The 17,221-nt window shown below is 37.0% G+C and overlaps 1 protein-coding gene across 2 annotated transcripts in view; it reads right to left on the minus strand.

Moving 5' to 3' along the window:
• The window catches only part of LOC111052066 (mediator of RNA polymerase II transcription subunit 1), a 32,171-nt gene that overhangs the window by 11,661 nt on the left and 3,289 nt on the right, over positions 1–17,221 (minus strand). The window contains exons 3-8 of one of the 2 annotated variants that reach the window (XM_039440560.1): positions 15,124–15,257; positions 8,704–8,839; positions 7,274–7,517; positions 5,585–5,691; positions 5,279–5,376; positions 2,331–2,658 (exon numbers count right to left, since the gene is read on the minus strand). In XM_039440560.1, coding sequence (XP_039296494.1) covers positions 2,331–2,658; positions 5,279–5,376; positions 5,585–5,691; positions 7,274–7,517; positions 8,704–8,839; positions 15,124–15,257 — 1,047 coding nt within the window. Of the gene's footprint in view, positions 1–2,330; positions 2,659–5,278; positions 5,377–5,486; positions 5,692–7,273; positions 7,518–8,703; positions 8,840–15,123; positions 15,258–17,221 lie in introns of both variants that reach the window. The other variant, XM_039440559.1, reaches the window with a different exon arrangement.

A 17,221-nucleotide genomic window follows, 5' to 3' on the forward strand; every position in this document is an offset into this window, starting at 1 on the left:
TGCGACATGAACGCCCTATACCATGGGATATCATCTACTTATGCTATTGTTTCTCTATGATAATATTAAAAAACATTGTACCAGCTAAAAATACAAAATAAAAAAATACCAATAGAAATTATACGTCTTGCTTTAAAGGACGAAAACATAAAGCGAAATAAATTTGGCACACCTAGGCATAAGCCCTATTGGAGTGCACTTCTCTTAACATCCCATTATATTAAGCGAGCAATTTCTGTATTTATATCTGGTTATTTTTGTATCTGGCTATTTTTATATCTGGTTATTTATGTTCAACGGATCTCGAAAACGGCTCTAACGATTTTCACGAAATTTGGAACATAGTAGGTTTATGATATAAAGATTCGATTGCACTAGGTCATATCCTTGAGAAAACTCGCTGAACGACATTAAAAGGACAATTCATCCTTGGCTGAAACAGCTGTGGATAGTAAAAAAGTGAGTATGAGAAAAATCAAAATATCGCATCACCGAAATTCATAAGCTGACGTATAGCCAGCTGTAAAATATAAACACGATCATTTTAGAGAATTGTGTTCTGTTTATCAATAAATAAAAATAACGAGCGAAGCTCGGTGCCCCGATATTAAAACAAATTTAAAGACTACAGTAGTAGGACACACACACACACACATACAGACCAATACCCAAAAACCACTTTTTTGGACTCAGGGGACCTTGAAACGTATAGAAATTTAGAAATTGGGGTACCTTAATTTTTTTTCGGAAAGCAATACTTTCCTTACCCCTATGGTAATAGGGCAAGGAAAGTAAAAATGATCGTGATTATATTTTACAGCTGGCTGTACGTCAGCTTATGAATTTCGGGGATGCGATATTTTGATTTTCCACAGAATCACCCGCTCACTTTTCACTATCCACAGACGACGAAAGTCTCAGCTGTTTCAGCCAAGGATGGATTATCCTTTTAATGTCGTTCAGCGAGTTTTCCCAAGGATGAGACCTGGTGCAATCGAATTTTATATCATAAACCTACTATGTTCCAAATTTCGTGAAAATCGTTAGAGCCGTTTCCGAGATCCGTTGAACATAAATAACCAGATATAAATATACAGAAATTGCTCGCTTAATATAATAGGATTAATTAACCTGTTTCAGCATAGCCACCTCTAATACAAGGCCCCGGCCTACGACATTGCAACGTCGCAGTGTAGGCCTAGAATCTAATACATGATTGGTGGAGAAGATCGGCTGGTATTTTTAAAAATCTTCATCACAAATCATGTATATTGTAGGCCTACACTGCGACGTTGCAATATCGTATCAGCCTACCGTCTATAGAAGGCATTGACAAGACAGTGGTTCGGAAACATTGTTTACCTATCTTTCTCCACTGCCATTATAACGTGGACCTCACTATAATAATAGACAGTAATCGGCTTGAGTTGACAAAAAATCGGCTTGAATTTTGAAACATGAACGACCTATATCATGGGATATTATCATAGAGAAACAATAGCGTAAGTAGATATCCCATGGTATAGGACGTTTATGTCGCAACTTTTACTGTTATCTCAAGCCGATAGTCCATGTAGTTCTTTCCCGTGAAGCTGTGTGACGCTGGTAGTCTCTCATACTGAGTGATTGTTTTTGGTAGAGAGTTAGTGGGGAGGATATTTTTAATATTCTTTCCGAAGAATGGACATTGATATGTCCAAAGCTCCGCCAATTTATGTAGATGCATAACAGTATAATTATCTATACCGTAGTTATTATATTACAAATTGCTTTTTCATATCATATACAGTTCAATAATTATTTTCTTAGTCTATATTATGTAAATTCATCTATAATTTTGCTGTATTGTAAGCTATTGTATATAAGTGTATAAGCCAGTATATATTGTAATCTACATAAATAAAGTACTGAATCAATCAATCAATACTGTGCCGTTCATACACTCTCATCCCAACAAAACAGTAAAAATTGACAATAATCGATAGTAATCGGCTTGAGATAACAGTAAAAGTTGCGACATAAACGCCCTATACCATGGGATATCTACTTACGCTATTGTTTCTCTATGATATTATGCTATATTTTCTGTATTTAATTTCCAAAAACCGTGTATATACGTCGAAGCGCAAATAAAAAAGGAACATACCTGTCAAATTTCATGAAAATCTATTACCGCGTTTCGCCGTAAATGCGCAACATATAAACATTCAAACATTTAAACATTAAGAGAAATGCCAAACCGTCGACTTGAATCTTAGACCTCACTTCGCTCGGTCAATTACGCTATTTTTTCTCTATGGTAACGGCGCTGAACAACAAGGCTCACTCACCACAAACATTCCACGATTCTCAACCGGGGTCACCTCCTTTCCTCCTCCTCCTCCTCCTCCTCCTCCACCACCACCACCACCACCTCCCTTAGCCACCAGTAGTGCCAACATGGGCTGCTGACTGCCCACCAACTGCACAGCACATTGGGTTCCACCTTCTCCTCCTCCTCCACCTCCTCCTCCCACATCTCCTCCTGCGCTGATGACGCGTCTGATTTGGTCCAACAGCTGGAGGCAGACGGGCATCGGTTGCGAGAGTCTCAGTGCAAAGCAGGCTGGGAGGTTGGCGCTGTTAGCGGCCGTTAGAGGGGTGTAGGACGGTGATGGGCTGTCAAAAAACATATAAAAACAATTATTGATGGAGACTTATTTATCAAATTTATTATTTATAAAAACTTTATTAATCAAAGTTTTTCTGTAATTGTCAATGAGTTTGACGTGATGGATCCAAGACAGCTTTACTCCAAGGAGATACTATGCAGATTACACAAGAACCCAACAACATTTCAAACCAGAAACCACATCCACAACACCACATACAGGAATCTTCTCATCACCAGTGTTGCAAGGAAGGCACTATACCAGAGACATTTCAATCATTTAGCACCAAAACTATACAATCTACTTCCTGCAAACTTTAAACAGATTAATCATCCTAGAAAGTTCAAAACAATAGTATACAATTGGTTGATGAGCAAAGGAAGACAGAACATAGAAAACATTATTTCAAATAACAACTAACCACCTAATGACTTACTAAACACTAACTAATTAATAATACGCACAAAAAACTAACAAAACCTACTCTAGAACATGGTAGGCCATAGTGGAGTAGGTCAATTTCCAACCAGAAATAACTAAACAAGTGGAGGACACATTATAATAATTTTTTGTAACTATTTTATGTAATATTGTAATTTATCTAATATTTTGTGTAATTGATATTGTAGTTTAAGTTTTTTGGGAAATAAACATTTATTTATTTATTTAATTATCTTCTTCTTCTTGTAGTTCCTATCCGTTTCGGATGTTGGCAACCAGCATGGCAAGCCTAATTTTGTCCACAGCCATGCGGAAGAGTTCAGCTGATGTTTTTCACGTCCATTTTCTAAGGTTATGCAGCCAAGATATTCTTCTCCTTCCAGGACCTCTTTTTCTATCGATTTTTCCTTGGATGATTATCTGTAGTAAAAAGTACCTGGAGTCTTAATTACCTGGAGATTTAATTATACATAAGGTAAATTATGTAAACAAACAATTATTTTTGTGTGAGTAAACAAACAATTATTTTGGGGTGGGCCGCAATAGGGAACGGGACACTTCGTGTGGTGTCCGTCAACCACCCTAGCTCGTGTCGGGGGTTGAAACAGGGCCGTGAGTGCCTTGTTGAGATGATTTCCACTTTTAAGAAAGAGGGGCCGAGCTTTCGCACTGCTTAACAGGGTTGGACGTGGTGAGACGGGAGTAGGAACAGTCTGGTAGCCTCTGGGAATGCAATCTCCGGGTCGGGAAAAACGTTCCCAATCCCTATTGGAGGTCCTCTTGCTATTCCACTCGAAACCAAAAAGAGCCCCAGAACAGGACTTGGCCATAAGTCGTCTATAGTGAGGTAGTGTACGATTGACAATACTGTTGCTGTCCTTTTCTATCATGCAACAAAACAGATAGCACTATCTCTCTCGCTTTGCAATGTTGTCTATTTGCCAGAATATTTTATATTTACTTTTGACAGTGACTGTACAAAACTGAACAAAAATTCTCAGCCGCCATTTTTTTCTTCATTCTATCAAAATACTTGAGTACACAAGTCGTATAATTGATTTAAAATGTATTTTTGAAACGATGAAATAAGTTTTAAACATTACCGTATGAGAAACACAAATTAAAATACCTGAAATTACATTTTAAAAGTTGATAACTAACCATCCTAGACTTCATCCATGCTTCAGTTAGCCTACCCGTATAGGTTAGACCTACTCGTACCGGTATAAATAATATTGAAAGGTTATTTCAGAATTAATCCATTAAAATTACTTATTTTTAAATAGGATCTATATTTATTATTTTAAAAAGGAATTGGAATAGAGTACCTACCAAATAACTCAATTTCTGTTGTTTTGAAATTCAGATCGTTTTATCACAGCTTTTCAAATTAGCCGCCATTTCAGGTTTGTATAAAAATAAAAATCTGATCTCAGTTATGGTAGCAAATTTTTGAATCAATATATTTTCTTGATTAATTTGACATTAAATTGATTATTTTATCAAGGAAATGAAAATATTATTGGATTGAATTTAATGGGATGAATTGAGTAACAGCTGTGTACAGTCAGTGGCAAAATGGAGAGAATTGGCAACGTTTTTCTATCTTTCTTCACTGCCATTATAACGTGGACCTCACTATAGTTGGGTACTCCCTGTACCCGGCTCTCTGGAGTCGTCAGGAATGCGGCTTACGAGTCGGAACAATTTGGTCCGGTCTCTAGGTGCCTTCCTTCTCTCTCTCTTCGGAATATTCTCGAGTCCCGTTAGATTTTGGTCCAAATGTAACTTGTTGACCGAGCGAAGTGAGGTCTAAGATTCAAGTCGACGGTTTGGCATTTCTCTTAATGTTTAAATGTTTATATGTTGCGCATTTACAGCGTAAAGCGGTAATAGATTTTCATGAAATTTGACAGGTATGTTCCTTTTTAAATTTCGCGTCGACGTATATACAAGGTTTTTGGAAATTTTGCATTTCAAGGATAATATGAAAGGAGAAAGGAGCCTCCTTCATACGCCAATATTAGAGTAAAAATCAGACTATAGAATTATTCATCATAAATCAGCTGACAAGTGATTACACAGATGTGTGGAGAAGCCAGTCTATTGCTGTGTTTCCATAAGGTCGATGGCCGGGATCGATGACTTACAATACAAGTACATAAATTAGCTGAATTTCTACTCACATTTTGCCGTTATTCTGGTTGTTCAGGGTGACCAGAGTGGCAGTTTGCAGTTTGTGCGACAGTGAGCCCTCCATGCAGACGGTGACACTGTGTCCCACTTTGTCATCAGCCAGTAGACGATCAACTAAAACTGTCATCTGACAAAGTGGGACTGTGACAAAGTGGGTTCAATACAAGTACATAATTGTTGCTGTCCTTTTCTACTCACATTTTGCCATTATTCTGGTTGTTCAGGGTGACCAGAGTGGCAGTTTGCAGTTTGTGTGACAGTGAGCCCTCCATGCATACGGTGACACTGAGTCCCACTTTGTCATCAGCCAGTAGACTGTCAACAGTCAGGGGTCGCGACTGGTTGGCTTCTGTGTCCAACAAGTCGTAGGGGCTGACAAAGTAGGTCAGTTTCATTGGGTGGCCTAAATAAATTTAAAAAAAATCAATAAACATTTATTTACTCATTACATTGTGTAGAAATACTTGATTTAAGGAGAAGTGGAAGAAGATGATCATGATGATTATGGAGAAGATTCAGATTAATTTTTTTCGTGTGTTTAACAAAACAAAAGTCAACTTACTTTCTACAATTAAGAGAACAACAATAATACAAGAGAGCAGATGACAAGATGAAGGACCAGACAATAAACTAAAATAAAAATAAACTTTCTGCTAGTGATATTTTTCAAAGTTTTTCGATTTGTATATCATCAAACTATCAAAATGAAAAAGTTTTCTCAGGAAAACATTTTTTTCCGATCATTACTTTTGATCAAGGCTGAGCAAAGGCTAAAAATAAACTTTCTGCTAGTGATATTTTTCAAAGTTTTTCGATTTGTATACTATTAAGCTATCAAAAGAAAAAGTTTTCTCAGAACATTTTTTTCCGATCATTACTTTTTGAGATATGAGCGCCTAAAGTTTTAATTTTTGGGACAGAACATTTCAAATTCGATAAGAGATAAATCCATGAGATTTAGAGGATAGATTCTTCATGGTATTGTTGATCTAGTAAGAAAAATATTTTCTGAAAATATTAATTTTTAAGAAAATTATTCAATTTACCAAAAATGATCAAAAATCACTTTTAGTTGAGTTAATTTTGATCATTTTTGGTGAAATGAATAATTTTCTTAAACATTATTATTTAAAGAACATTTTTTTACTTGATCAACAATATCATGAAGAATCTATTTTCTAAATCTCATGGATTTATCTATTACCGAAATTAAAATTTTCTGTCCCAAAAATTTAAACTTTAGGCGCTCATATCTCAAAAAGTAATGATCGGAAAAAAATGTTTTCCTGAGAAAACTTCTTCATTTTGATAGCTTGATGATATACAAATCGAAAAACTTAGAAAAATATCACCAGTAGAAAGTTTATTTTTAGCCTTTGCACAGCTTTAAGCGTTTCATCTCAGGCGCCAATCCAATCAGCCAGAGACTTTCCTGCCTTGCCGACTATAAAAACTCTGTCTGGAAACGCCTAAAAAAACGCACAATATGGTCTGGCCCCAAGGGGGAGAAAAGTAAAAGATAACTGGGAAGATGGGAGGGAGAAGTGGAAGGAGAAGCAGAAGAAGCAGAAGGAGACGACGAGGAGAAGGAGAGGAGAGATGGAGAAGATGAGGAGGAGGAGGATTGATTGAGTACTTTATTTATGTAGATTACAATATATACTGGCTTATACACTTATATACAATAGCTTACAATACAGCAAAATTATAGATGAATTTACATAATATAGACTAAGAAAATAATTATTGAACTGTAAATGATATGAAAAAGCAATTTGTAATATAATAACTATAGATAGGCCTAATTATATTGTAATGCATCTACATAAATTGGCGGAGCTTTGGACATATCAATGTCCATTCTTCGGAAACAATATTAAAAATATCCTCCCCACTAACTCTCTACCGAAAAAGGGTGAGAAGAAGTAGGAGGAGGAGGAGGAGAAACATCCAACTAACCTCTCCTAACTAAAAAAAATACCAACCTCCCCTGCGTTTCTGCAGCACCCCAACCAGCGACCTGTGCACTTGCGCCTGGATGTCAAGTGGTCCAGGTCCCACAGCTGCCAGACTGGTGAGGTCTGCCTCGAGTGAAGTTAGGGCGGTGAAAGCTTTGCACTTGACCTTCTTGTCTGCATTCAGCTGGTAGATGCCGGCCAGTCCCTCCAGCTGGTTGGCAAAGTCGGCGAAGTCACGGCGGGTCAGGCAGGAGACTAATTCCTCACAACTCTAGAATAAAAAAATATTAACAAAAATTAAATTATTAACAGTACAAACGAATAAAAATACACTCTAAGCGAATGAAAATTTATATTTGTAGAAAATGTGATTAAAATAAAGGTTTGACTTGATCATAATAAATACACATAGTCAAATGGTCGTTTTTCAGGAAACAGCACCGAAATTTTTCTCGACGGTTCTATATGTATTTTGGGGCGCTGAATTCGAATCTGAAATTTGCTGACACGCCAGAGGGCACCCCCAAAACCCCCCCAAAACCCTAAAATTTTGGACTTTTTTCAATTTTTCCATTTAATCTCGGAAACTTCGAGTTTTTGGGGTAAAATCATTCTCTACAAAATGAAAGATAATGAAACTTCCACTAAATTGAGTGGTCGCGCAGGATTCTACCATTTTTGGTTCCGGAGCTACGAATTTTCAAAAAAGGCCTATTTTTTAAAGGGTTTTCAAAATTACGTAAACCTACCACTTCTACCCTATACAACTTGGATATTTTCTAGTATAGATAAAAAACTACACATCACCTGAAAGAAAAATTAATTCTGAACAGGATTCCTTAGGGATTTTCAAATTTAGTAATGGGGGGGAGGGGGAATACACCCAAAAATAGGAAATCATGTCCTACAGCCAAAATTTTCTGAAAATATCAATTTTGAGAAAGTTATTCAATTTACAAAAAATGACCAATAATTTTTCATTTTATAAGATCTATCCTCTAAAATCTCATGGATCTCTCTAACCGAATTTGAAATGATCTGTCCAAAAAATTTAAACTTGAGCCGCTCATATCTCAAAAAGTAATGATTGAAAAAAAAATGTTTTCCTGAGAAACGTTTTTCATTTTAATAGCTTGATGATATACAAATCGATTTTTTTTTTTAAATATAACCAGTAGAAAGTTTTTTTTTAGCCTTTGCACAGCCTTTAAGTCTTGAATTTAGCTAAATCCCGAGCTCGGAAACCCAAAGACTTATTATACAGTATATCAACAATTATGAATAAATATTGTTTATCAGAGATTGACAATGGTGTAACAACCGAAAACGGTCCAAGTATCAATAAATCTGTGGTTAAAGACAATTTCTTAGTATTTCTATTCAATATGAATAATTACCACAATATCAACTTCTCAACTACACAAAAAGTGAATAAATATTGTATTGGATGAACACACCTGTTGTTCTACTTTCCCCTCGTGGTGGATTTTGACATCCTTGACTGCTCCGCTGGCCTCCAGGACCACCTCCAAATAGAACATGTCCGAAGATATGAACCAATCCAAACCTGTGGGTCCCGCCACGAATTTTAGCCTGCCAACAAAATAGTAGCATATTTATTTATCAATTCATTCATTTATCTATTACAGGATTGAATCAAAGTCAGCTCGAAATTTGAAAGAAAAATATGTTGATGTAGTCAATACCACTAAATACCACTACATATTTTGTTGACAACAGCAACGTCTTTTTCTCTTAATTATGAAGAAATACCACAAAATCTCTTAGGCTGGGGCCACACGAGCGCACATAGTGCGTCCGTTGCAACTTACTTTATGCGGCCGTCGCCAATGACACCACACGAGCGTTGAGTGTGGTGCGTCAACGTCAGTTGGCTTTACGCAATTGAACCAGACGAAGCAATAACTTTCGCATGTCTCGACGTGCGTTGTAGCATTTCTACGCAGTTCAAAAATCACCGTCCGTTACGACTTCCGTTACTTGGTACGCACGTACCTCGTGTGTTGTCACCAATTCACTTCTATTCATTTCTACAACGGACGTCAAAAAATAAGTTGCAACGGACGCACTTTGTGCGCTCGTGAGCCCTAGCCTTAGGCTCAACTCACACTTATGCGACTCAGGTGGAGAAGAGACTGGACTCTAGTGGAGAGCATGTGTTTTGAAATGGTGACGTCGCGGAGACTAGAATCGACTGGTCTGAGTGTCACCATTTGGAAACACATGCTCTCCACTAGACTCCAGTCTCTTCTCCACCTGAGTCGCATAAGTGTGAGTTGAGCCTTAAACTAGTCACTAACAGTAGAACATGCATGATACACATGTCGGCATACATTGTTGTGTCTACACAGCGAAAGGCTTCCAGCAAACTTTTTTGCGGTTGGACTTTTGTATCTCCGATTCTTTGGTAGAGAGTTAGTGGGAAGGATATTTTGAACATTATTTCCAAAGAATAGATATTGAAATGTCCAAAGCTCCGCCAATTTATTTAGATGCATAACAATATTATCTATAGTTATTCCAAATTGTTTTTTCATATCATATACAGTTCAATAATTATTTTCTCAGTCTATTATGTAAATTCAAATCAAATCAAATCTTTTATTTGTCCCAAAAACATAATTACAATGGCAAAAATGGTTGTAAATGAAAAAAAGAAAAATACAATATAAAATGAAAAAGAAAAATACCATTAATAGGATTATACATAACTATATTAAAAACGGGAAGTCCCTGCAAGGTTCGAGGAACCTGAGCGCAGTGGCCGAGTGTTCAATGCTTAACAGTACATGAAAATAATCTTCTATATATATATAAAAGCGAAATGGCACTCACTCACTGACTGACTCACTCACTCACTCACTCACTCACTCACTCACTCGCATAACTAAAAATCTACCGGACCAAAAACGTTCAAATTTGGTAGGTATGTTCAGTTGACCCTTTAGAGGCGCACTAAGAAATCTTTTGGCAATATTTTAACTCTAAGGGTTGTTTTTAAGGGTTTAAAGTTCGTCTTTTAGCATGTATATTCTTCTTCTCCCAATCTTGATTATAATTGAAATTTCCATATCATATGTTACTATAGAACTATAATCTAGATAGAGTACCTCTTCGAAACAGTTGTTTAACTGGCAACTAAATTAATAATTTTGTCAGGTTGGCATTAAGTTGAGTTGACTTTGTTATGTTGGCACCAAGTTGAAGATTTAAATGCATTTATCGAGGAAAAATTGATTGGGCACTGCTACTTCAATCCTGGGAATATCACATTACTAGCCGTCAGGCTCGCTTCGCTCGCCATATCCGTTTAGCCAGACGTTTAGTCTGGACCCCCGACTGGATTGTCCTAACATGATAAAAATGCAGGCGAGCGAAGCGAGCCTGCTAATCTCATTCTTGGACAATCCAGTTGGGGGTCCAGGGGGCGGAGCCCCCTGGCTAGACGGATATGGCGAGCGAAGCGAGCCTGACGGCTAGTAATGGGATATTATTAAGAAATGGGGAAAAGAAAAAGTGAGTGAGGAAGGGAAGAGAAAGAGCAGAGTGAAGGCATAGAGGGAAGTAAAGAATAGTTGAAAATTACATAAAAAACATGAGAAGTCTTCTTCTATAATTTTGCTGTATTGTAAGCTGTTTTATACTAGTAGTTCTGTGAACAGTAGACCTCACGCAGTATTCTCATCCACAAGTACCTGATTGAAACTATAGACCTTATGGAAATACAGCAATAGACTGGCTTCTCCACACATCTGTGTAATCACTTCTCAGCTGATTTATTATGAATAATTCTATAGTCTGATTTTTACTCTAATATTGGCGTATGAAGGAGGCTCCTTTTTCCTTTTATAATAATAATTCAAAAAATCTTTATTGACATCAACCACAACAACAAAAAATATATATATAATAACTTGATAAATTTTATACAGCAATGGCCTTCAGGCCGTCTGCCAGAAGTTGACTACTATTAGACTCTACAAATAATTAATGTAAATAAGACAGGAGAAAGATTGCATTATTAAGTGTTGAACTCCACAATCAGCTGAGATCGGTACCTCCAGGCTATTCTAATGAATTTTATCATTTGATTTTTACCTAGTATATAATGTCGACGCGCAATTAAAAAAGGAACATACCTGTCAAATTTCATGAAAATCTATTACCGCGTTTCGACGTAAATGCGAAACATATAAACATTAAGATAAATGCCAAACCGTCGACTTGAATCTTACACCTCACTTCGCTCGGTCAATAAAAGTATAAGTCAGAATATATTGTAATCTACACAGATAAAGTATTCAATCAATCAATTTTCTGTAGTTTATTTTTCCTTCGCTGATCTATTTGAGGATAAATTATTTTTCAATCATTACCATTTGCAATTTTCAAATGGTTTATTTATTGTTATTGGCTATTTATTTTATGTTGGAACCCTCTCGCTTATGATGAACATGTGTATGTGCATGATAAACATGCTTACAGCTATAACTGTGAGGTCCACGTTATAGTGGCAGTGGAGAAAGATAGGAGAAGAACGTTGCCGAACCTCTGTCTTGTCAATGCCTTCTATAGACGGTAGCTGATACAGGTTTATTGATGTAATATCAACTGTTCATTATCGTTTCAAATATCAACTATATTTCATTAAGCGAGAAATTTTATTTTTCAATAATATCATAGTTAAGATGAAATATTTTGTTAATTAATCAATTCTACATTGTTAGAAGATCTGGCCGCAGAGCAAAGCGAAAAGATATAGCGCTATCCAATTTGTTGAATGATAGACAAGGATAGCAATACCAATGTTAATCAAACACTGCCCTTATAACGTGGACCTCACTATAGTTGTCAGCCTAAAGGTGCGTACAGATATACGCACCGCAAACATGAGCAATTCACTTTTAATCAGCTGATGCCAAGCTTTCTATATCTATATCTTTTACCGTTTCTGTAAAAATACAGATATAGTCAGCTGATTAAAAGTGAATTGCTCATGTTCGCGGCGCGAATATCTGTACGCACCTTTAGGCTCAACTGACACTTAGGCGACTCAGGTGGATAAGAGACTGGACTCTAGTGGAGAGCATGTGTTTCCAAATGGTGACGTCGCGGAGACTAGAATCGACTGGTCTGAGTGTCACCATTTGGAAACACATGCTCTCCACTAGAGTCCAGTCTCTTCTCCACCTGAGTCGCCTAAATGAGAGTTGAGCCTTAAGGTGCGTACAGACTGTCGCTCTGCTCCGCAACCGAACGTCACTCCAGCAGAGCGATTGATGATCGACCGGGGAGCAACAGTGGTTCGACCGGGGAACGCGAGAAGATCTAACATCTTCCGTAACGTTCATGATGGGTGCGTGAGCGAAGCGACTGTGGTTCGATGGTGGTACGAGGGAGGAGCGTGCTCGGTGCGGGTTGGAAGCGCGAATATGTGTACGCAGCTTTAGAGTCCCATTGAACACAGGGGTCATCGTATCCTATAGTACTTTGAGACTAATAAGAATTCATTAGCGATTTATCAAACTTTGGGCTACTTACTATTCATAACCAGTCAACAAGTGAAGCTTGAGTGCTTTTCTTGATTAAAAACTACTTTGTCTTCACATGTCAACTACACTTTATCAATTTGTCACCAAACTGAAACTGTCAGCCTTCTTCATGTATAACATCAACTAGCCGTCAGGCTCGCTACGCTCGCCATATCCGTCTAGCCAGAGGGCTCCGCCCCCTGGACCCCCGACTGGATCGTCTAAAAATGAGATCAGCGGGCTCGCTTCGCTCGCCTGCATGTAAACCTCAGCGGAACCTCTGTACCGAATTCTGGACCTCCGACTGGATTGTCCAAAAATGAGATCAACGGGCTCGCTTCGCTCGCCTGCATGTAGACCTCAGCGGAACCTCTGTACCGAATTTGAACTTATTATGTCAATTTGATCTCGAAAAACACCTGTTACTATATCGGCGTATCTTTGGCGAACAAAATTCTTCCACCTCAGCTAAACCTATGTAACCTACTGAATTTTTTTAAATATATTTCCATCAATTATTGAAAAAGGTGAGGAAACGCAGAAAAGCTGAGAAAACGCTAATTTTGGCTAACTGGATAAATTGGTATTTAGGAGGTCCTGGATAAATGCATTTCAATCTTCAACTTGGTGCCAACCTTTAAAAAGTCAACTCAACTTAATGCAAACCTGTCAAAATTTTTAATTTAGTTACGGTACCAGAACAACTGTTTCGAAGAGGTACTCTCTCTAGATTATAGTTCTATATTAACATAATTATGGTATGGACATTTTCAATTATAATTTTAAGATATTGGAATAAGAAGAATATACATGCTAAAAGAACTTTAAACCCTTAAAAACCATCCTTAGAGTTAAAATATCGCCAAAAGATTTCTTAGTGCGCCTCTAAAGGGCCAACTAAACATACCTACCAAATTTGAACGTTTTTGGTCCGGTAGATGTTTAGTTCTGCGAGTGAGTGAGTGAGTGCCACTTCGCTTTTATATATATATATTATATATATATATATATATATAATATATATATATATATATATATATAAGTAAATAATCAAAATGATAGGGAGAGGAAAAATAAGGTAACCTTGTGCTATTCCTCTCCCAAATATAGATAACACTAAATAGTGGTAACAGCTGTGCCTAGTGGAAAGTTGTGTTTATATTTTTGTGCTTCAAAATTTTCTGAAATAACTCAAGTTAATTTATTCAAAGTGCGGTGATATTAAGTGCAATATTGACTATAATTTGGTATTCTAATCATTCTCAATTCAAAAATTTTAGCTCATATATAATTTTGGACAGAACTTTGAACTTTAACTTTCCTCAGTAAGAACATAACCTATTTTTTCGGACATTTTATTATTTATCAAAATTTGGGAACAGAATAGTTTAAAGATATGCCTGTTGTTCTATCCCGATCATATTCATATCATTTGTAATTGTATCAAAAAATAAATAAAAACATAGTCTGAAATAGGTTAAGTCTTGTTGACCGAACGAAGTGAGGTCTAAAATTCAAGTCGATGGTTTGGCATTTCTCTTAATGTTTAAATGTTTATATGTTGCGCATTTACGGCGAAACGCGGTAATAGATTTTCATGAAATTTGACAGGTATGTTCCTTTTTTAATTGCGCGTCGACGTATATACAAGGTTTTTGGAAATTTTGCATTTCAATGATACTAAAAAAGGAAGAAGGAGCCTCCTTCATACGCCAATATTAGAGTAAAAATCAGACTATAGAATTATTCATTATAAATCAGCTGACAAGTGATTACACAGATGTGTGGAGAAGCCAGTCTATTGCTGTATTTCCATAAGGTCTATAGTTTCAATCAGGTACTCGTGGATGAGAATACTGCGTGAGGTCTACTGTTCACAGAACAACTAGTAGTTCTTCAATTAACAAAATTTTCAGTCCTCAAGTATTTTCACAAAGCAGATTTTCAAATTTAGATGCTTCAAAACTAAGCATAGAAGAAATATTTCTTTTGCAAAACTATTTTTGCACAACATTTTATCATAGAGAAACGATAGCATAAGTAGATATCCCATGGTATAGGGCGTTTATGTCGCAACTTTTACTGTTATCCCAAGCCGATAGTTCACATAGTTCTTTCCTATGCAGCTGTGTGACGCTGGTAGTCTCTCAAATTGTGCCGTTCATACACTATCACTCCAACAAAACAACAATAATCGACAGTAATCGGCTTGAGATAACAGTAAAAGTTGCGACATAAATTCCCTATACCATGGGATATCTACTTACGCTATTGTTTCTCTATGATTTTATTACAAAAAGTCGAAATACTTCATTTAGCACTCACCCCAGCTGTCGCGATACGCTCTCTAGCCGCTCCACCATAGCTTGCAGTGTTGCCACCTTTATATTCTGCTGCAGAGTGTCCAGACATTTGTGCAGTTGGCTACGCTCTAAACTGTCCACCGGGTAGCGTTTCTCCTGCAAATATTCATTTATTTTATTGCAACAAACAACACTGATGTGAAAACATTGGTAGATAAAATACTAAGGAAATCCTTGTGTTTACTACAAAAAAAATCACTAATTCAGAAAATAATCAAACAGAATAAAAATTTCAATCATACACAACAAAGATTGCTATCCCAAACAAATGTATTTATACTTCATTATAAATAACGACTTGGTAGGCCTTGCCTGACGTGTACTGCCATCTCGATAGTTGAAAATGTGAAAAGTTATAAATCAAGAGTTTACTCTTGACGCAACCCATCAGGCATTGCTGGTATTGGTGAAGAGGAAGGTAATTCAGGTAATTATTTAGGTAATTTACTTCAATGGCCGTGTGCACCATCTCAGTTTAAACGAATCAGCGGTGATAACATCTGACGTTTATTTGAAATGTAAACCGACACATATAGGGCCGCCAACCTTTCTTCCGGCACTAACCGCATGCAATTTGGTCCAGTACACGTTTACAGCAACTAACATTAATTTGTCAAAGAGCCAATATTAGAGTAAAAATCAGACTATAGAATTATTCATCATAAATCAGCTGACAAGTGATTACACAGATGTGTGGAGAAGCCAGTCTATTGCTGTATTTCCATAAGGTCTGTAGTTTCAATCAGGTACTTGTGGATGAGAATACTGCGTGAGGTCTACTGTTTACATAATTACTAGTTCATAGAGAATCAAATTTCTACGGAACAATTCATCGTCTTGTTAAAACAATTTGATTTCAAGCGATTCAATGATTTTATTTCAGCCAGCAAATACATAAAGTACACTAGGCCATGTCAGGGATCCTTGGTCATAGACCAAGTTTAGTGAATGTTTTAAGTGAATCAAATACTCACTGTAACAAATGCATTGTTGAAAAAATTCATGAATGTAAATTCATACTCCGACGTGGAAGGACTATGAGCTTGTTCACATGACAGCGATTTACGTTCGGTTGTCGCGCGGTTGGCAAAACGAGCGATTGCCAGGTATAGGGAAACACATGGTGCCGTACACATGCATCGCTCGGTTTTAGTAGTCGCCGGCGAATCGCGGCGATTGTAGTCACAGACTACAACCGCTCGGTTGTCGCTCGGTTGCCGGGCGGCTCGATATACTAGAGCAGGCATGAGAGCATACACATGTCTTCAGTCACCACGAAGACCGGAAATCTGTTCTTGATCTATGTGAATGATGTTGCAGGGTCGGTTCCCATTGAGAATCTGTATGTTTTTGCAGATGATACGACTCTGGTGACAAGAAGCCAAGACTTGAGAAAATTGGAGATTGAGTCCTATGTTAAGATGAATAGTCTGTGCTAATATTTTGCAAATAATAAATTGATGTTGAATGCCTCGAAAACAGATTATATGTGTCTACAAACGCATCAGAGTAGGAGGTTAAGACACAATGAAACACCTAAATTATTCATTGGAGAGTCGGAATTGGTAATCAAGAGCTCAACGGACTTCTTAGGGGTGAAACTGGAGGAAGGGCTGGGTTGGGGGGAACAATTGGATAAGATTGAAAGTAAAATAGCGAGTGGAATTTTTGTCTTAAGGAATTTAAGTAAATTAAATAATAAGCCTCTATTGAAGACGGTCTATCATTGCTTGGTGGAGTCACATATTACATATTCAGTGGCCCTATGGGGAGCTGGAGAGAGTAACCTTCAGAAAATTTACATTTGTCAAAAGAAAGCATTGCGCACTATGTTGAGGTTGCATCCACAAACACATTGTAGGGACTATTTTATTAAAATGGAGATTCTCAGTGTTCCATGTCTCTATATTTTGGAAATGTGTGTATATATTAGAAGGTGTTCACTACAGACTATTAATAGGACGCATGAATCAAATCAAATCAAATTTTATTTGCCATTTCAAATATAATACAAAACAATGATATATGTCAAAACAAAGTTAAACAAGATAGACAATCAA

Source organism: Nilaparvata lugens, chromosome 14 (assembly GCF_014356525.2).
Source record: "Nilaparvata lugens isolate BPH chromosome 14, ASM1435652v1, whole genome shotgun sequence".
NCBI classification, from domain to species: Eukaryota; Metazoa; Arthropoda; class Insecta; order Hemiptera; family Delphacidae; genus Nilaparvata; species Nilaparvata lugens.